General features: G+C 50.0%; 1 protein-coding gene and 1 long non-coding RNA gene across 2 annotated transcripts; both read right to left on the bottom strand.

The window, feature by feature from the left end:
* Positions 1–6,416: 6,416 nt before the first annotated feature.
* LOC131273478 (uncharacterized) lies at positions 6,417–13,101 on the bottom strand. Its single transcript, XR_009180748.2, has 2 exons — positions 12,883–13,101; positions 6,417–6,640 (listed from the first exon to the last, which is right to left on the bottom strand). It is a non-coding gene; the product is annotated as an uncharacterized lncRNA (long non-coding RNA).
* Positions 13,102–15,898: 2,797 nt separating this feature from the next.
* Positions 15,899–19,584, bottom strand: ARL11 (ARF like GTPase 11). The gene is made up of 2 exons (XM_004472198.4): positions 19,485–19,584; positions 15,899–18,351 (listed from the first exon to the last, which is right to left on the bottom strand). Exon 2 carries the CDS (start codon positions 18,335–18,337, stop codon positions 17,744–17,746), a length of 594 nt encoding a protein of 197 aa, XP_004472255.2. The 5' UTR covers positions 18,338–18,351; positions 19,485–19,584; the 3' UTR covers positions 15,899–17,743.
* Positions 19,585–21,464: the final 1,880 nt, after the last annotated feature.

Here is a 21,464-nt window from a genome sequence, read left to right on the forward strand (position 1 = left end):
TGGTTTAATGTATCTCCCTGCTTTGCTATATTGGCATTAAAATTTTTTATTACATAAGCAATATATGGTTTGTTCCTGAAAATGTAAATTTTAGATAAGCAAAATAATAATAATCACCAACACTATCATCGGAGGGAACCACTATTACAAATTTAATTTATAGTTTTCAAACTTCTGAGCATGTATTAGAGAATTTATCTCCGTCCCTCCCTTCCTCTCTGTCTCTGTCTTTCTCCTCTCCTTCCCTCCATTTCTCTCTCCCTCTCTTCCTCTTTCCCTCTCTCCCTCTCTCACTCCCTCCCCACCAAATTTATCCAGGAAGTAGAAATTCCACACATACACACAAAACTGACTATGGCTAGTGTTCCAAATGCCCCTATTCCTGGGAAATGCATGCACTTGTGGTGGTTGATAGCAGAATCATCATTTGATATTTGAAACCAGTTCCCGTAGATACCCGTGTTGATACAGAGCGAGCCTTACGTGGGGGGGGTCAGGAGGGACAGACAGCTCAGCTCTTATCTGTGCCATGAAGTGGCCCTGGGTCACCATGCAGTTATTTTTGTACGTCTGCACAGGAGACTCTCCAGGACACCCTTAGAATCCTAGAATCTTATATTGCTTCTTCAATGGAGAGCTCCATTTTATATATGAGGAACCTGAGGCACAGAGGGGTCAAATCGTGCCCAAAGCCACACAGCTTTTCAGTGAGCTAGGACCCCGTTCATATAAATGCTCTTTCTGAGATAGGAACACTTATCCACTGTTGTGGGAATGCAGAACGGTCCAGCCTCTGTGGAGGACTGTTTGGCAGTTCCTAAGGAAGTTGAATATAGACTTGCCACATGAACCAGCAATAGCACTACTGGGTATCTACCCAGAAGAACTGAGAGCAGGGACACAAACAGACGTCTGCACACCAATGTTCATAGCAGTGTTATCCACAATTACCATGAGATGGAAACAACCCATGTGCCCACCAACCCAAGAATAAACTGTGGTGTATACACACAATGGCATATTAGGCAGCTGTAAGAAGAAATGAAGTTGTAAAACAGATGACAGCATGGATGAACCTGGAGGACATTATGTTGAGGAAGCAAGCCAGACACAAAAGGACAAATATTGTATGATTTTACTCTTGTGATCTAAATATGTTGAGCAAATTCATGGAGTTAATAACTGGAATATAGGTCACCAGAGAATAGAATGTGGTTAGAGAATGGAAACCTGAGGTTTTGTCTGTGTAGAGTTGGTTTTTAAAAAAGGGCTGATAGTAAATCTTTGGAAATGAATAGAAATGGTGTTTGTAACTAGCAGTTACATATCATATGATAGTGACTGAAAGGGAAAGTCTAAGGACATGTACATCACTAGAAGGAAAGCTCAGAATGAAACATAGGACTATACAGCATAGCAACCCTCAAGTGAAAAATAAGTGTGGGTAATATTGCATATATAAGAATGTTTTTCTTTGAAACAGAACAAGTGAAAGTTATTGTTACAAGATGTTAATATCAGAATGTTATTTGGACAAAAATACAACCAAAGCCAACTACAGACAGTAGTGTGTAGTAATATATTAATAATCTTCCATCAATGGTTTAAAAAAAGGAAATATGTGAAAGAAACTAGACAAAAGTTACTACTTGTTTGACTCTATACAAAATATAAATACAAATAAATTAGAGAGATGGAAATAGAATAGTAGCTATGAATGGCAGAGGAAAGATTAAAAAGATTGTGAGGTGATTATGAAGGGGTGGAATTTTGTTTTTGTTTATTATTATTTTAGAGTAATGAAAATGCTCTAATATTGATTGAAATGATGAATGCACGACTCTGTGATTATACCAGATACCATTTATTGTACACTTTGGATGGATCGTTTGATTTATGAATACATTTCAGTAAATTGTTGCTCAGTGGTTGAGTGCAGGCTTCCCACATACAAGGTCCTGGGTTCAATCCCCAGCCCCCGTACCTCCAAATAAAAAATAAAATTGATTTTTTAAAAATCTTTCTGTTCCAACAATGATTCTCAAACAGGGCATTAGGTGTGTTAACCAGGCATCTACAGGTTCTGAAATTTTTCAGTTTTGTGGATTTTTAAAAAAATTAACGTAAGCATTTTTCCGGCATCTGGATCCATCCATCGCACTTGAGAAGGCCGTCAACCGCGTTGTCTGATTTTGTGTTTGTTTAGGGTCCTGTTGGTACTTTTTGCTGGTTGGACCTAGCGGTTGAGCCAAATCAGTTAACTTGGAATGCAACATTTTTTCTAGGGAAAGAGGAGACAACGTGGAGGGGCCCAATTGTTCAAATCTGAGCACCCCCACAGGACAATGCTGCTTCACGTCCCCCACCAGCGTGTCTGTGTCCATCATTTCAGTGCGCAGTTTTTAAAAAATTCTGTCTCTGCCTCTCACTCTATCGCATTGCGTTCAGAGGAAAGGTGAAGAGATTTTTGGTGTGTCCCCTTATGTTTTGCCAGATGGACTGACCGCGGTGCAGGCTGGTAAGCAGGAAGCCCCTCTCAGGAGTGCCCAGGGCTGTTGAGCTGCCCACCTCCCACCGCTGCTGCCCGTGCCAGGGGCACCTGGCAGCCCGGGGAGAGGGCACCTGGCGGCCCCCGGGAGAGGGCACCTGGCGGCCCGGGGGAGAGGGCACCTCGTGGCCCCCTGGGGAGAGGGCACCTGGCGGCCCGGGGGAGAGGGCACCTGGCGGCCCCCGGGAGAGGGCACCTGGCGGCCCGGGGGAGAGGGCACCTCGCGGCCCCCTGGGGAGAGGGCACCTGGCGGCCCCAGGGGAGAGGGCATTTGGCGGCCCCCGGGAGAGGCCACCTGGTGGCCCCCGGGGGAGAGGGCACCTGGTCGCGGAGGGGCTGGTCTTGGCCTTGGATGAGAGGGCCTTGTGGCGTGTCCCAGAGCGGCGCCCGTGGCCGCAGGAGCCTAGTCCTGTGCCACCCTCTCTCTGGTCGCCCCACACCGGGTGGCGCCCCTGTCCAAGAGCATTTTCAGGTGGCCCCGCGCGCCCGGGGCCTCACCCCGCAGTGGGTCTGGCCGGCTGTGGACGCCCTGGACGGCTGCTGGCGGCTGCCTGGCAGGAAGGCCACTTAACCCGTGCGCCCAAGGTCACGTCTCCAGCAGTCCCTGGCCACCCGCAGGCGCCCGCTTCTGCTGCCGCCCGGTCCCCGCCGGCCCCGGGCTCGCGGACTGAGGGTTTGCGGCCTCCCCGGAGCGGAGGGCAGAGGGCCGGGGTGTGCTCAGTGCCTGGAGCCTTTCGGGGAAAGGCTGGGAGGGGTGGTGCAGGGCCGCTCCTCTTGGGTTTAAGTTCAAAGCCGGCAGGTTCTCGGGGCTCCCGGCCCGCCGGCTTCCGCTTGGAGAAAACACAGGCTTGTCTTCCCCTGGCCTCTGTCTGCCCTTTCCTTTCCTTAGCTTATAAACCGCTTGGCATCTGGGAAGAGGGCTGGAGGCTCTTCGTCCCTTGGAGGGGGTACAAGTTCACCGTCAACGCCCTTTCCCGTTCCTTGCTTTAGCTCATCCTCGGGGGAATCCCGTGAACTCGGGGCCGGCTGAGCATGTCCCTTTACAGAAGCACCTGGCCGAGAAAGGGGAGCGGTTGGCCCAACGCCACCCAGCTGCAAGTGGTGGAGCGTGGAGCGGCTGCCGTGAGAGGCCACCTTCGCCCTGAGCAGGACCGCATGCGGGATCCGCTTCTGCCCCTCACAGTGGCGAGTGGGGGAAACGTGTAACATCTCTGATCTGTGTCTCCTTGTCCCCCAAAATGAGAATGGTAATCCTTGGCGCAGGTATCTGTGGGGTGCGCGCCCAGGAGGCTGTGCTGCTCTAGTCCTGCCCATGCCCCTTTGTGTGAGAGACCATCTCCTAACCAGCCACCAACTTTGCAGGCTGCTTAGAGCTGGGGCGGGAGCCACCGCAGCAGGGCACCCGGCCCAGACCGGGACGCGAGCTGCCTTCAAACTGCTGGGTGGCTTAAATGCTTCTGCATGTCCTTGTCCTTGCCACACTTTGGCTTCCCTTCTAAGGAAACATTCTGTCTGTGCTGGAGGGAAGAGGGGCTCTTGTCAACACTGGAGGACTATTGTCCACACCCAAAGAACTCCTGCTAGGGACCTGGAGAAATCGGGGAAATGGAGGGCCTGAGCCTCCCGCAGTGAGGCTGTGCCGGGGGATGGCTGTGAGTGTGAGTTGTCAGCTCCTTCATTTCACCCAGAGCAGCCGCCCTGAGCATTTCCAGAGCCAAGGCTCACTGGGGCGACTGCTCTGAGCCCTGGGGTCAACTGCTGGTGGAGAGGGGCTGCCACAGATTTGATCTTGGCCATGAGTAGGTCCTTCTACCCACCCACCATGGCTAGGTCTCCGGGACCACTGAGTCCCAGCCTCCCTGCTGGGAGCGTGGATACTTTATAACTGCTCCGCTGCCTGAATTTCTCTTAGTTAGCACTTTAGTTTCCCACTGGGGCACAGCTTGTCTCAAATCCCAGTTCATTTGCCTCTTGGCCCTGAAATCTTCGGCCCTGGCCAGTGGTGGGAGATCAGCTATGGTGGTGAGCCTGCCAGATCTTTTTCCCTTTACCACCAACCTCTGACTAAGTCCCAGCCACTTGTCAGCTCCAACTATGCCCAGCCACCACCAGCAGCCTCTTTCTATGGCCAGACATCAACACCAGACTCCGATTGATGTCCAGACACCACCATCACCTGTAACTATGCCCAGCCACCACCACCAGCCTCTGACTGACGCAAAACCACCACCACCACCTCTGGCTATGCCCAGTCACTGCCACCAGCCTCTGAGGGATTGCACAGTCACCACCCCAGCATCCAACTTTGCTCAATCACCACCTCTGCATAGCTGTAATTCTGGGAATTCCTTTGCTTCCCTCTAGCATTGAATTACATGTTCTTTCTTGGTTTATTCTCTTGAAGTAGCATGTCTGCCACTAGCTTCTTAATAGCTTCCTACTAGTAACTTCCTAAATAAAGGGTGCATGTGTCCTTACCTGTGGAAACTGCCATTATTCTACCCTCACAATTGTTTGATAGTTTGGATATAGAATTCTAGGTTGGAAAAATCTTTCCTTCAGAATTAAAAAAACAAAAAACAAAAAAGCATGTTTTAAAGACTTACAGAAAAGTTGCCCCCCCAAAAAGAATATATGTATTCCTGTTGCTCAATTGTGACCTCTCTCTAAGTCAAACTCAGCATATAAATGCATTAATTTCCCCTCATCATGGGACATGACTCCCAGGGATGAGCCTCCTTGGCATAGAGGGATTATTACCAAGCACCAACTAGCAATGCAACTGGAAAAATACCTTGACCAAAAGGGAGAAAGGGAATAGACAAATGCATTTATATGGCTAAGAGACTTCAAAGTGAGTCAGGAGGCCATTCCAGAGGTTATGCTTATGCACATCTCAGCAGGAACTCATTGACTGCCAAAGTAAATACTACCTCAAATAGTGGGGCTCTGGAGACATCCAGACACTATAGGCTGGGCACCCGCCAGTGGGCCCTACCTTGGAATTTATGCTCCCCAGTGTGATAGAGTTGCACTCAGTTGTGTTTTCCCTACACGTGGCTCTTCTGCCCCTCTGTTTTGAACATATGACTAGTACTAGAATTGATAAGTGTATGTCCAAGAGACTTAAATCTTTGGGCTGTCCATGTGCCAGTTGGGCCCTGAATCTCAACAGACTTATAACTCCTACTCTCCAGTTCTTTGAACTAACCCAGGACAACTAACAAGGAGATAATGTCTGACAATGACCATCTCAAGGAACACAGTGTCTGCAGCTGCAAGCAAGAAAGCCACATCCATCTGCCCCATGGGACCTAAGCCCCCTCTCAGTTAGAGGTGGAGTGGGCTTCATGTCACAGAATCCTCAGGATTGGGGAATGGACAATGGGCTTGAGTAGACTTTTAGTTGTTCTACTGTAGACTTACTGTGATTCTAGCAGTGGAAGAACTTTTATCATGGATGGGGAGGCAGTGGTGACTGGAGGTTCTGAGGGCAGGGAGAGGGGAAAATAAGTGTAAGTTGGAGGCATATTCAGGACTTGGAAATTATCCTGAATGACATTGCAATGACAGATACAGGCCATAGTGTATCTTGTAAGAAATTGCAAAAATTTGCAGAAGAGAGTGTAACTACAATGTAAACTACAATGTAAACTATAATCCACACTTAATGGCAATGCTCCAAGATGTGTTCATCAATTGTGGTAAATGTATCACATTAATGAAGGATGTTATTGATGTGGAAAAATGTGGGAGGGGGAGGGAGTGGGGCATATGGGCATCCCCTCTATTTTTTGTGTAACATTTATATAATCTAGGTTTCCTTAAAAAAAAATAAAAATTCAAAAAGAAAAAAAAAAGACAAATATTGATTTGTTCAAACACTTATTTATGTCAGTACAGACTCATAGATATTTCCTCTGTTCTGTGGTTTGTAATCGGATTCTCTTGCTCAGATTGCCCTCAGAAATGTGAAGACCTGGTTCCACCATCTTTCAGGTTTCAGTGTTGCTGTTAAGAAGTTTCATGCTCTTTTGATCTTTGATTCTTTGGACATGACTTGCTTTTCTCTTGGGACGCTTTTAGGATAGTCTGAAATTTCACAATATTGGGTATTTGTGTTTATTTTTATAAAATGCTATAAATACCTCCCCACTTCCCCCCACCTGACTCCCCAACTGCCCCCTCCCCACCCTGTCCTTCCCCAGACGTAAGTTTCTCTTTCTCTAGTCTGTGGCCTCTTTCCAGCTTCCCTACTTTTCCTGCCGCCCCAGGCCTGCTGCTCTCTCTTCTGCTTTCTCTGTCCCTGTGGGTTTGCTGTTCTGTGCTTTCTCCTTTAGCGAGGTTTGGGAGAGAGACTGGAGTAAACTGTGGGTATTCATGCCAGCACAGGAAGCTGCCAGTGGGAAGACTGTCTTTCCGCGTGCCTGCTGCCCCTCCCCGGGCTGAGAGCGCATCGTATCATGGCCTAAGCCCACTGAGTGTGCCTGGAGGAACCTGGGACGTGCCGCTGGCCCCGGCCTCTGCAGTGCTGTGCAGCAATGCCCCAGGCCATGCCCAGGTGAGCCTGCTGGCTGAGTGTCCCAGGGCTCTTCTCGGAGGCCCCCAGTCATCACTGGCTGAAGGGAAGGAAGGGCCTGTGGCGGGGCCGCCCGGAACTTGTGTAAGAGCCTTGTGATGCACTGCTGTGTCCAAACAAAACAACCAACGAGCTTCTACCCCACTGCCCACAGCTCTCGAATCTTGGAGAACTTGATCCTGTCTTAAAATGGTGGAAGAAGGGGCCCTCTGCAAACGACTTGCTTGAAGAGTTTGCAGTCCTCTTTGAAAGAACGAGTTCCCTCCCTGGTAGGATCAGGCCCATGGGGTTTTTGAGGTTGGCCTGCTCTTTTTCTGCCTGGGAATGTGGATCTTGCTCCAACCAAAGTGTAGGATACAATTGAGGGCGGGGAGGGAGTGACTTTTCCAGTTAAAGGTGTTACCGAGGGTTAAGAACTAACAAAAACTTATGATTCCTAGATCGTTATAGATGCCTTTAAATTATGAAAGAGCCAAAGGTTAATATCTGAAATTACTGAGCCTGTACTTAGCAGGCTGGCCTCACCCCTGTCTATGGTACTGAAGGCTTAGCCTCACGCTTGTGTAGGCCTATCCTTGGGACAGTCATTTGAGCCTGACCTTAACCTTGTTTATGGCTGTTCCCAAACTAGGCTCACCCCTGTGTATGCTTACTATTGTGGTGGTAAAATAAACATAAACTAAAAAAAAAAAAGAAACAGCAATCAAGAGCTCATGCTGCTTATTCTCCCTCACCATTCCTCACTCCACTCCCTCGCCATTCTCCAATTTGTCAACCCTGCTCTGTGCCCTGGGACACCAAACACTGATGGAGATGCTGGGCCTGGGTGGGAGGAAGGAGAAGGCACATTATTACTCTGCCACCCACCCCTGGACAGCCTAAGGGGGTACCTCGGGGTCCCCCAGCCAGTTCTACAGCTCCCAGCTCAAGCCACCCACCCCAGCCCTGGAGCAGGTGTCAGGAGTGGCCCACCCTCAGACACCTGCCACGGACGATGAGACTTGCGTGGCCTGAGGCCAAGTTATGAGTTTCTGGTGCTTTCCCTTTGGGGCAGCAATCCCATACTTCTTTCAGCTGAACTCTCAGCTTTGTCTCCTCACCAAGCCTTTCCCAAAAGATCTTGGAGCACTCACTCACATTAAAGTGTAAATAATGAACTCATCTGGCTATCCACCGTGGGAGATTTTCTTTTAGACACTTACCTCCTCCTTAAAGGGTACAGTTTCTATTTGGGGTGATGGAGCAGTTTCGGTACTGGATGGTGGTGATGGTAGCCTGGCATTGTGGATGTAATTAACAGCACTGAGTTATCTAGTTGAATGTGGTTAGAGGGGGACATTTTAGCTTGTATCTGTGTCCAACTATGTGTATACTGTCCGACTGTCAGTCCAGTGAGAGCAGGGACTGAGTGTCACCTTCACCTTTGGATATCTCACACCTAGCTCAGGGCTTTGCACAGAATAGGTGTGTAAGAAGTACAAGCTGGCAGCAGACTTGGCCCAGTGGTTAGGGGTTCCGTCTACCACGTGGGAGGTCCAAGGTTCAAACCCCGGGCCTCCTTGACCCGTGTGGAGCTGGCCCATGTGCAGTGCTGATGCGCGCAAGGAGTGCCCTGCCACGCAGGGGTGTCCCCCATGTAGGGGAGCCCCACGTGCAAGGAGTGCACCCCGTAAGGAGAGCCGCCCAGCTCGAAAGAAAGTGCAGCCTGCCCAGGAATGGTGCCACACACATGGGAGAGTTGATGCAACAAGATGACACAACAAAAAGAAACACAGATGCCCATGCCACTGACAACAACAGAAGCAGACGAAGGACACGCAGCAAATTGACACAGAGAACAGACAATGGGGGCGGGGGGGGAGATTAAATAAATAAATAAATCTTTTTTTTAAAAAAAGTACAAGCTGATGATCAGCACAGCATTTTACTTAATTCTGCCTCAGACCTTGTGAAGGACTCTTCTTATATTTCTATTTTGCAGATGAGGCAGCTGGGGCTTACTTCGATGGTTTAATAATTTACCAGAGGGTAATTTATTGGTGAGTGGTAGAGCTGGTGTTCTAGCCAGTTCTACCTGCCTTCAAGTCCAGACTCTACTCCAACATGCTCGCGTGCATTCAGACAGTGTCCATTTGAACAAAGGGTAGGGCTGCCTCTCCAGCTCGGCAGTGGCTCTCTTGTGGAATATTTTCATACCTCTGAAAAACCTGTATATAAATTTTTTTATACCCTATATATATTTTCCCCTCCAGGATAAGTCAGTACTTTAACCATGCAAAACTGGAGTTCAGGTAGAATAAAATTTCCAGAATGACCTGGTGTCATGTTAATAATTTGGAGATAAATTGGCATCACAACACCTCTTGTTCAAAGAACCTGAAGTGCTCTTTAATTTGCTCAGGTTTGCAATTCCATACTTGAAGGAGGCTGCAGAATATCCACATGCTCCAGGTTGGGGATATTGGGGGAAGGTTCATTATTAGGTTTTAGCTTGAGATCTAGGCAGAGCCAGGAGACTTTTAAAATCCTGATCTTCTGTAGCCGCCACCAAATTTCCTGGTTCATGTGTCAGAGGAGTGGAAATCAAATGTGGTAAAAATCAAAGATTCCTTTTTTCCTTTCTAAAATTGTTTCGTTTGTCCTGAGCTGCTGCTTTTCTGAGCTGGGTGGGGAGTGAATGAGGAGTCACACTTCCCTGCCCTGAGATGCCCTTCTCCTGGCAAGTTCAGGTGCACCCACAGGTTTTCTTTCTTTTTTTTTTAAAGATTTATTTTATTTTCTTTCTCTTCCCCTCCTCTCCCCCATTGTCTGCTCTCTGTGTCCATTCGCTGTGTGTTCTTCTGTGTCTGCTTGCATTCTTGGCAGCACTGGCAATCTGTGTCTCTTTTTGTTGCATCATCTTGCTGCATCAGCTCTCTGTGTGTGCGGTGCCACTCCTGGGTGGGCTGCGCTTTTTTTGTGAGGAGCAGCTCTCCTTGTGGAGCACACTCCTTGCATGTGGGGCTCCCCTACGGGGGGGTCAATCCTGCGTGGCATGGCACTCCTTGTGCGCAGCAGCACTGCGTGTGGGCCAGCTCATCACACAGGTCAGGAGGCCCTGGGTTTGAACCCTGGACCTCCCATATGGTAGGCAGATGCTCTATCTGATGAGCCACAACCACTTCCCCACAGGTTTTCATGAGATGGGGGCAGGAAGAGCCACAGAATCACTCTGGGCCCGTGTTCCTCCTGAGGCAGGCTAGCCAGGGAAACAAGGCAGAGATGAGCCACGGCAGGCCAACAGGCGGCATGGCCGCAAGATCTTGCTGAGACTTGGGTTTAACCTTGAGGTCCCAGTCTCTCTTTCCGGGGCCTCCCCTTGGCCCCAGATATTCCATCATTGGTGGGGTAACCACAGCACTGGGGCCCCTCCCCTTAGCACTAGCTAAGGGAGGAATCATTAATAGTTTAAAGGGTACCGTTCTGTCTTAATTGGCCATTTAAATTTAATAGTAAAAGACTGGTTAATGATAACAATGCATTGTAAAACCTTCAGAAAGAAAGGAATGTTTTGTGGACCATTTGTTTTTGTGTGGCAGTTTTAAGTTATTAATTTTTAAAATCAGTACTTTTTAAATGGAAACAACTTGACCAAAAATCTGTCACAGAATTTTGAGACCCATTAAAACGAAATTTAATGAGAAAAAAAAAAAAAAAAAAAGGTAACCACACTAGGCAGAGATCGCTCTTTCTGCCTAGAGGAGCCCACACCAAATCTCCCTGGGTATTTCCATCTCTCCCCTTTCTCAGCAAGCTCTGTTCTTTTCCCCATTTCCCAATAAATTCTTTTACTGGCCTCATTAAACTGGCGTGTTGCTAAATTCCTTTGTGCAATGCAGCCAAGGACCTAGAGGAAGCCTGCGCTTCCCCCGCTTCCTCCCTCCTAACCAAGTGCCCTCTAAGCTCCGCCTGAGTTTCCCTCTGATGCTTAGGTGCCTGCAGGTGGGTGACTCTTCTCTTGGCCAAGGGCATCTTGCTAGTTGTGGGGCAAGTAAAAGCCCCCAGGGCTGGTCCCCGTCGCCCGTCTGGACCCCGGCATCATGGCGGGGGGCGCAGTCTGAGCCGTCTCTCCGTCCCTGTGGCCCTTGCAGTCTGGATGCAGACCTCCCGTCTCGCTTAGCACCCCTGACCCGCACCATCCCTCTCCCACGTAGACTGAAAGCTAAGGGAGTTTTCCTCCCATGACCTGTGCCGTCAGTCTGTTCACAAAACCCTATCCCTGAAATACAGATGTGTGCTGTCACTTGGGTCCCAAGTCAGAGAGCCACTGGGTGTTTTCATTTCTGGATTTTATTCTGAACGGTAGAGTGGAGGTGGGGACACCTCACCAGGAGGTCTGGTTCCCAGGTTCTAAGCAGTTATTCGTTTATTCACCTGGTATTTAAGGAGTAATCTCAGTATCTAGTATCCTTTGTGGGTTTTTGTTTGTTTGTTTTAATTTATTTCCCCCCCCCCCCCCCCCCCCCGTCCTGGTTATCTGCTCTCTGTGTCCATTCGCTGTGTGTTCTTCTGTGTCATTTATATTCTTGTCAGTGGCACTGGGAATCTGTGTTTCTTTTTGTTGTGTCATCTTGTTGTGTCAGCTCTCCGTGTGTGTGCAGCGCCATTCCTGGGCAGGCTGCACTTTCTTTCTCGCTGGGTGGCTCTTCTTATGGGGCGCACTCCTTGCGCGTGGGGCTCCCCTATGCAGGGGTTACCCAGCGTGGCAGGGCACTCCTTGCGCACATCAGCACTGCGCATGGGCCAGCTGCACACGGGTCAAGGAGGCTCGGGGTTCAAACCGCAGTCTCCCATGTGGTAGACGGACGCCCCACCCGTTGAGCCAAATCCGCTTCCCTAAGAACCTTTGAAGAGAGTCAGAAGCAGCATGCACAGAAGGGTACGGAAATCCCTGGGCGTCTCTCTGGCTGGGGCCAAGCAGGAGTCCCATGGTCTTCAGAAGCCCTCGCGGCGGGAGCCCGGCAGAGCTCACCGGCTGGGCGGCGCACAAGCGCACAGACGTCGGCCTTCAAGGGCTATGGGCTTTGGACGAGCTTGGTGACCCGCGGGCCCTCTTGTCCGCTGTAGCCCCGCGAGGGGCACACGCCTGGAGCTGGCATGAGCATGTTACCTTCATGGTCAGAGAGGAGACCGACCTGGCTGAAGCAGAGGGTTGTCAAGAGAATAAGGGACAGAAAAGGCAACTGCATGGAGGGGCAGCTGCGGGGAGAGAAAGTCTCTCCAGAGCAATGGTAAGTCCATCGAATGAAAGACAGCCCCTCCCTGGTCCTCCTCTAACCTGCTTCCTGCCTGCAGGATCCTTGTTGTGCTCCCCCCCCCCCCCCAAAAAAAAAGGCCACCCAATTTATCTTCCCAAGTACAGATCTAATTCTACCACACCCTGCCAGCTCCTTGGGAAGACCTGGAAAAGTAAATTCTGAGCTTCTAGCAACGCGGCAGATGGACCCTCTAGCATTTCAAAGTCACAGGAATGTAGAACAAACTACAACCCAAAAAAGTGCGTGTGTATGTTTGTTAACGTATTGTTGCCTTTTAACAAAGGAAAGGGTAATCCTCAAGCGGCAGAAATGAAAAGAGAAACCACAGGCAAGGAAGGAAGTGTAGTGCAGGCTGGAAGCCTGCAGATGTTGTAACTGAAGGTTGAGAAACATATAGATGCTTTCTAAACTAGCCGAAAGGGTTATTGTCTGAAATTACTGAAACTGGCTAGACTGACCTCACCCTTTGTATGTGGCCATTTCCAGCTAAAGATCTGCCGCTGTAATGATGACTCCGACAGCTGTGACCGTTGTACGTGAGCGTCTCTCGGAGGGGTGACCACTGCCCTTCCTGTGTCTGGTGTCCACATGGAAACCTGGCGGCTGACCTTTGCCGTCGGATCGCCTCTCCCAGGTGCCTTGATCTCTGATCACGGCTGGGACTTGGTAACTCAGCCCCCAGGCCCCCTGCGCCCCCCTCAGTACTCACCGCATCCTGGGCCAGCCCCTTAGTGCTTATTAATGAAAGAGCCTGTGCAGACTCCACCCTAGTTACTCAGCAGCATTGTGGCATTCTAGAACTTTTGCAAATTGAGAAGGCAGGTTGGGGCCGTGCAACCACTGTGCTCCATCGCCTGCCTGTGCAGCCAACTGAACTTTTTCTCTCTTTGAAGTCGAGGGCCTCAGGAATCAGCTTTAAAGATGCACCTGGAGAAAAGAAATGGCTTTTGCTCGGTATCAGTTTTAGGGGCGCCCAATCGAGGTGCCAGGGAACGTGCTGGGGAGGAGGCACCTCTGTGGGAGCAGGAGATGTGGCCTTGCGCTTGGGGAGAGAACATTTTGATCTGAGCCCAGCAGATAAGCTGGAACGTCCGAGAGCTGCCCCTTCCTTAAAAGGGGGAGAAAATGCCGTGCAGACGCTCGACCATGTGCGGAGTGAACTGCCTGTCTCAGGACACGTGTGCAAATAAAACAAAAGTGTGCACAGGATTCAGGTTTACGCCACCCAGGAGGTCCCCAGAGTGCCAAGCAGAGGAGGCGAACATACTGTTTGGTCTAAAACAACTGACACCTCCAGGATCCTAGTGTGCAAAACCCCTCTCCATAGAAACAGGTTCACAATCCACAACGATGGCGGTCATGTGGGGAAAAACAACTCCTCCTGAAGGCAAGCTCCCAGTGAAGTGTGACCATCACACGAGGGTCCAGGCTCCAGCAGGACATTCAGCATCTCAGGGACTGCAGATGGTGCAGCCTCTGGAAGAAACCACAGACAGACTCATACCCACCTAGGAAACAGAAGCCTGCAGTCCCATTCCCTGTCCTTCCTGGTCCAACTTCCCAGTTCATGGCAGTCTGACTCCTTGAACCAGGGAAGCGGATGTGGCTCAACCAGTGGGGCACCTGCCTACCACACGGGAGGTCCCGGTGCTTCCTAAAAAGAAGATGAGCAGACGCCGCCTCCTGCCACAATGAGCTAGACACTGCCACCACCGCAGCGAGCAGGTGCCACAGCCAGCAGACACCACTGCCCGCAGGAAGCGCATGTGGCTCAGGCCGTTGGGAACTCACCTCTCACTTGGTTCCCAGTGCCTCCTAGAGAGGGCGAGCACACAATGAACAGACAGATGAGAGAACCATTGTGGGGTGGGGGGGAGGCGATAAATAAAGTAAATAAATACATTTTTAAAACAACAATGACAAAAACTTTGAGCCAGGGAGCAGATGTGGCTCAAGCTGTTGAACGCCTGCTTCCCACACGGGAGGTCCTGGGTTCAGTCCCCTGTGCCTCTGAAAACCAGAGCAGCAAGCAAACAAACAAAAAACCCAACTCAGGGGGGCTGATGTGGCTCAGTGGGTGAGTGTCGGGGTCTCACATACGAGGTCCTGGTTCAATCCCCGGACCCAGTACCTAGAAACAGTAACAACAATGACAAATCCTTGAGCCAGCTTCAAGTTCTTTCTCTTTCTACTTTTTCCCCTAAAAATGACTCTCAGTTTTCCTCCTGTCTTCCTCCCCTCTGTGAGTGTGATGATCCCCTGGCGGTCACCTGTCCCATTGTCCCCTCCCTCCCCCTGCCCCCACTTCCCTTCCACTAAGTTTTCTTCCTAAATGGAAAGCCCAATGATTTCACTTCCCCCACCCAAACCCCTGCTTTGGAAAGTCCAAACAGCTTTCCCCAACTTGGACCTAAACTTCCTTTCCAGCTTTGTTTCCTTTTATAGCTTTCCCCTGGCCCATCTCCCACCTCCCACCCTTCTCCCCTTTCCAGCTTACTCATCCATCTTACACGCTCCCTCAGGCTTCCAAGCAGGCTCTCCCTTTGACTGGAAAGTGCTTTCCTCCTGTCTCATCTGCTAAGCGAAGGTCTACCCTAGCTTAAATCTTCTAGAAGCAGGAGGTGGTGGAAAGAATTTGGGCATGAGGGCTCAACATATCTGCTTTCAAATATCAGCTATATCAAACTTAATAGCTATGTGCCTTGAACCACTTACAACCTCTGGAAGCCTTGGTTTCTAGTTGTGTAAAATGGGAATAATACTTACTTTGCAAAGTTGTGGGAATTAGAGATAGTTGTCCCCAACCCACCCCAGTAAGCGCTCAACAAACAGTTCCTGAATTGAGTCCCTGTTGTTATGGGAGTCATGCCTCCCCCACCAGCTCCCGGAGGCCGGAAGTCCGTCTCCTTCATCTCTGCATCCTTGTGTCTGACACAGGGAGCCTTCTGTTCTACAAGGATTGGAAAGAACTGGGCATGTCGACTTCAAAGTCACAAGGTAGAGGAGCGCAGTAGCTCTTAGATGTTCAAGGCCAGCAAGGGCCAACGCACACTGCGTTACCGCAGGGCGGGCGGGCTGCGACCAGGAGCTGAACCGAGGTCGCCAGTCCAGTCCAGGAAGGAATTCCAGCAGCCAGAGCTGTCTAACGGCCGAACAGGCACCAAGCGTGAGCTTCATTTGAAAACTCTGATGGGGGAGTGGATGTGGCTCAAGTGACTGGGCGCCCACTTCCCACTTGGGAGGTCCTGGGTTTGGTCCCCTGTGCCTCCTAAAAACAAAAACACAAACAGGCAAACAAACGAAGAGGCCAGCTCGGGGGAGCCCATGGGGCTCAGTGATTGGGTGCCGGCTTCCCACATACGATGTCCTGGGTTCAATCCCCGGCCCTAGTACAAAAAACCAACCAACCAACCAAAAAACTCTGATGATGGAAAGTGTTCCTGGGTTGAGTGAGATGTAAGACTAGATCAATGATTTTTTTTTTTTTAAGATTTATTTTTATTTTATTTAATTCCCCTCCCCTCCCCCGGTTGTCTGTTTTCTGTGTCTTTTTGCTGTGTCTTGTTTCTTTGTCCGCTTCTGTTGTCGTCAGCGGTATGGGAAGTGTGGGCGGCGCCATTCCTCGGCAGGCTGCTCCCTCCTTCGCGCTGGGCGGCTCTCCTTATGGGTGCACTCCTTGCGCGTGGGGCTCCCCTACGCGGGGGACACCCCTGCGTGGCAGGGCACTCCTTGCGCACATCAGCACTGCACATGGGCCAGCTCCACACGGGTCAAGGAGGCCCGGGGTTTGAACCACGGACCTCCCATGTGGTAGACGGACGCCCTAACCACTGGGCCAAAGTCCGTTTCCCAAGATCAATGATGCTTAACTTTTGAGGTGTCACAGGTGCTTTTTAAAATGTGATGAAAATTACGGTTCCTCTGCCTAGGAAAAAAAAATGGCCCAAAGCCTAACATTTTGCAAATAATTTCAGGAGTTCATGGAACATAGGCTAAGATCACCTCAAAACTCTTCTGAGAGGTTATGCTGTATTTTCTGTTTTACCATGAATATCAATGAGAAAGAAGGCACTGCTGTCATAGATATCTTCAGATTCCCACCTCCTGTCTAGAGAGTCTGGTTCATATCTAGTACTTAGTGCCTTTTGTCACATAGCCCATGTTCCATATATCCTTTTTTTTTTAAAAGATTTTTATTTTTATTTATTTCTCTCCGCCCCCCCCCCCACTCCCCCTGTTCTCTGCTCCCTGTGTCTATTCGCTGTATGTTCTTCTGTGTCTGCTTGAATTCTCATCAGGCAGCTCTGGGAACTGATCCTGGGAACTTATGGAGTGGGAAAGAGGCGATTACGCTCTTGCGTCACCTCAGGTCCCCTGTTCTGCTCCGTCTTCTTATTTTTTCTCCTCTGTCTCTTGTTGCATCCCCTTGCTGCACCAGCTCTCTGCATCAGCTGGCACTCCTGTGTGGGGCAGCATTCCCACGTAGGGCAGCTCTCCTATGCAGGGCAGCATTCCCACATGGGCCAGCACTCTGCATGGGCCAGCTCACCACATGGGCCAGCTTGCCTTCACCAGGAGGCCCTGGGCATCGAACCCTGGACCTCCTATATGGTAGACGGGAGCCCACTTGATTGAGCCACAGCCGCTTCCCCATATATTCTTTTATTAAGTGAATGAACCAATGCATGGAATAACGGATTGAGCTGGTCTTTAAGGAAAGATGTGTGCTACCAGGAGAAAGGAGAAGGGAAAAAGAAAAAAAAAAAAAAACGAATATGGGCTTAAAAAAAAAAAGGCTAACACACAGGATGATGAAAGGGTGAACTGGTTAATCGGGACCAGAGAAGAGGGTAGGTTTTGGAAGTACCCTAACTCCCAGCAGCCTGCCCAGGAGGAGTGGCCAGCGGACCTCTGCCTCTGGGAGTCTGCAGGGCAGGCACAGAGTGGAACAGGCACAGACACGGAGGCCACCAGGAAAATCACTCAGCACGATTGTGACGATGATACTCCGGTTTGGTTTTGAAACCTCTTTCCTCCATGAATTTATATCTTAATTATTATGGAACCACTGGTGGCTCTATTATTGCAATTGTTCAGATCACATTTAGAAACGAATTACACTAAATGAAATGTGTCGACTTTTTTCAGAAGATCATTAGTCAAAGAACAGTTGACTGTCGACATCAACACCGGTGAGAAGGGCTGAGAAGAAAATATCCTGTCGGGGAACAGAACGACTCCTGGCTGGAGCTTAAGGATCTCGAGGAATGGCTGGTTCTTCCAGTTCCTTACGAGTGAAGATAAGCTGCTTCGGCCCAGTCAAGAGTTTTTGCTCCCCCCACACCCTGCCCCGCTTGCCCTCACTCCTGGGAGACAGGGGCGGCCGCGGGACTTGAGCAGGCTGTCCACGCCCTGCAGGGCCTCGGGCAGCCCCTGGCCGGTGAGGGCGCTGCAGGCCCGGAACTCCCAGCAGTGGCCCTGGAATCGCGCCAGGCCCAGCCGCTGTCGGATCTGGAGCAGGGGAAGGGCGCCGGGGGCCTCCTGCTTGTTGGCCAGCACCAGGAAAGGCACGCCGGCCATGCTGGGGTGGCCCAGGACTTCCCCGAGCCCCGCCACCGCCTCGGGCAGGCGGGCCTCGTCGGTGCTGTCCAGCACGTACACGAGAATGTCCGTACCTTCCAGGTAGTCCTTCCAGCTGGCCCTGAGCTGGTCCTGACCCCCGACGTCCCAGACAGTCAGAGACACGCGGCCGGGGGCTTCGAGAGGCTCCACGTTGAAACCAACTGTGGGCAGGGTCTCCACCAGCTCGTGGCCCTTCAGTTTGTACAGGAGCGTGGTCTTGCCTGCCGAGTCGAGGCCCATCATCACCACCCGGGCTTCCGCCTTGGGCCCTCGGGAGTTCACGGAGCCCATGGCGGCTCTAGGTCCTGAGGGAGAAAGGCCAGGGGCACACATCAGCCCTCCTTTTCTGAAGGCAGGTGGACGGGCTGCTGCTCCCATAGCGGGAAAAGCCATTAGAGGGTCAGGTTTAAAAGTCAGCCTGGGGAAGAGGACTTGGCCCAGTGGTTAGGGCGTCCGTCTGCCACATGGGAGGTCCGCGGTTCAAACCCCGGCCCTCCTTGACCCGTGTGGAGCTGGCCCATGCGCAGTGCTGATGCGCGCAAGGAGTGCCCTGCCACGCAGGGGTGTCCCCCATGTAGGGGAGCCCCACGTGCAAGGAGTGCGCCCCGTAAGGAGAGCCACCCAGCGCGAAAGAAAGTGCAGCCTGCCCAGGAGTGGCGCTGCACACATGGAGAGCTGACACAACAAGACGACGCAACAACAACAAAAAATAAGAAACAGATTCCCGTGCTGCTGACAACAATAGAAGTGGACAAAAAAGAACACGCAGCAAAAAGACACAGAGAACGGACAACTGGAGTGTGTGTGGTGGTGGGGGGGGGAATAAAAATAAATCTTAAAATAAAATAAAAGAAATAAGAGTCAGGCTGAGGCTGTGAAAGGGCCAGGAAGTAAGACGGGTGGGAGTCTGCTTCAGAGAACCCGTGGAACATGGGCCCACAGCCTTTGGTAGTTGAGGAGGAGACAAAACGAAGGTCCAGTGAGACACAGCTAGTGCTGGAGAAATCACAGAAGGCTGTCTCTGATTCTCTCTGGGCTGTGGCTTTGAATCTCTATTTTCCTCCTATAAACCTGATCCCAGAATGGTAGATATCTTGGGCTCAGCTCCCACAGAATTCAGTTCTGTAACAGCCAGCTGTGCCTTTGGAAGCCCCATATCCTGTACACAGTGGCTACTTATAAATATGTTGACTGGGGGCAAATTTACAGATCAGAGCCAAGGGGTTTCCTCCATTATCTTACGAAGGAAATTACCTCGAGTATACTACACTGCCCATATTTTAAGGCCTAAGTCAGTTCCCAACTAAGTTAGGGGAAACCTGGTGGGATAGGAGAAGGGCCAGCTCATCTCTGAGAATGATTTTCAGCTGGCCCTGAAGGAAACCAAAACAGCCTGTCATTCCTCATCCCAGGGCAGCAGAATGAAAATTAAAATTACCTCCGTGTTATTAGACTGGCCCCGAAAGTTCCTCCTCTTGGGTTCTTTTCTGCCACAGAACTGCTTTCTGCCAGACTGAAACGTCCGCAGAAGGAAGTGTGGTCACTGCCGCCGTTTCTCCTTTTTCTACTTCCTCTCCCAGGCGGGTGGGGGGCGGGGCAAGCCCCCCGCCCCTCCCTCAGCCCCAGGGCTCCCCAAGCGGTCCTCAGGCGCCGGGAGGAGCCACAAGGTTGAGCCCCACCCACCCGCCCCTGCCCTTCAGCTCTTGCCAGAGCAAGCTCCAGCACCAACTCCCCTCGCTTAGCAATCCAGGATCCTAGGCAAGGCGGGGGTGCGGGGTGCGGGGCTGCGGGGGTGGGGGAGGCAGAGTCTGGGAGCTGCGCCCCAGTCCTGCTGCCTTTCTTTGGTTCTTTCCCTCAGAATCCCGTGACCTCCTCAGGGGGGAATTCTGGGAGTCAGATCTCTTCCTTCCCACGTGTGCCCTGGTGCTTTTCTGGTGCCTGGAGATTCTCTCATTTGCTTGCAAAGACACGTGCTTTAAAAAACTGGGTATGCAAGTCTCCATCGGCCCAGGAATGGGTAAACAAAATGTGGTATCTACATACAATGGAAGACTACTCAGGCCTCAGAAGAAATGAAATTGGGATGCATATGACAACGCAGATGAACGGAGAAGATATTATGTTGACTGAAATAAGCCATACGCAAAAGACCAGCTATTGTATGGTCTCGCTGATATGAACCAATCACAATGAGTAAACTCACGGAGGTAAACTCTAGAGTATAAATTACTAGGAAATAGAAGGCGGGTTAAGAATGGGAACTGATGCTCAATATATGTAAAATTTTTAATAAAGTTTATTTTGAATGTGTGGCAATGAATAGAATTGATGGTAACACACTGCAGCGAATATAACTAATACTACTGATTTCTAAACGTGATTGTGGCTGAAAGGGGTACTCTATGGATGTAAATGCCAATTGAAAGGAAGCTGGAGAATAATCTAGGGCATGTGTAACAGAGTGATTTTGGTGATGGATGAAGATTGTGGTGAATAGTACAAATACAAGAATGCTCTTCTTTTACAAAATGCTAAATATGGAGCTGCATGGGGAAATTACAACTAATATAACTTATAAATGATAGTTAAACATAATATTGTAGTATTTTACAGCAATGGCAAGAAGATATCATTCCAATAAGGGACAACAACAGCTGGGTATAAGAGGGTATGGGAATTTTCCTTTCGAGTAATGAAAACGTTCTAAAATTGGTGGAGACGATGACAGCCCAGCTCTGAGATGAAAATGAGAGCCTCTGAGCATACCCTTTGAATGGACTGCACAAAGCACAGGGTGTGTAACGCAGGAAATCCAGGGGTGGAGGATGGACTGTGGTTAACAGGACGAATGTGTGAATGTATTCTCCTGAATGATAACACATATGTAATACTAATATAGGGTGTTAATAATTGGATGGGTTGGGGGAAAATACACCCAATATATGGGCTACGGTTAGTAGTAATATTTGGGCAAAGCTCTTTCATAGTTTATAACAAATGTTTCACAGCAGTGCAAGGTGTTGATGGGGGGAAGCTGTATGGGACCCCTGTCTGATGATATGCATGTTTGTTTTGTAAACTCACAAATGTTACTATACATTTGTCATTTATGTATGTTCACGTACAAATGATATACTTCCATAAAATTTTATCTTTAAAAACTGGGTATGATTATAACTCTGAAAAATAGACATGCAGGTGGAAGGTATGCTATGAATTTTTTTTTTTACAGTTACGTTACTTTTGGTGGAATATGTGGGTGAGTCAGTGTCTTGCTGAACTTTTGTGGGGATGGTGTCATTATCTTTTCCCAGTAAAAATACGATGTTTCAGAAAAAACCAGGATTTCATTTTAAAAAGCTGGCAAGTTGGAAGCCGGCGAGTCTTGAGCCCTCCGCCTCCTTCTGGAGCTGCTGTG

Source organism: Dasypus novemcinctus, chromosome 15 (genome assembly GCF_030445035.2).
Source record: "Dasypus novemcinctus isolate mDasNov1 chromosome 15, mDasNov1.1.hap2, whole genome shotgun sequence".
Taxonomy (NCBI): domain Eukaryota; kingdom Metazoa; phylum Chordata; class Mammalia; order Cingulata; family Dasypodidae; genus Dasypus; species Dasypus novemcinctus.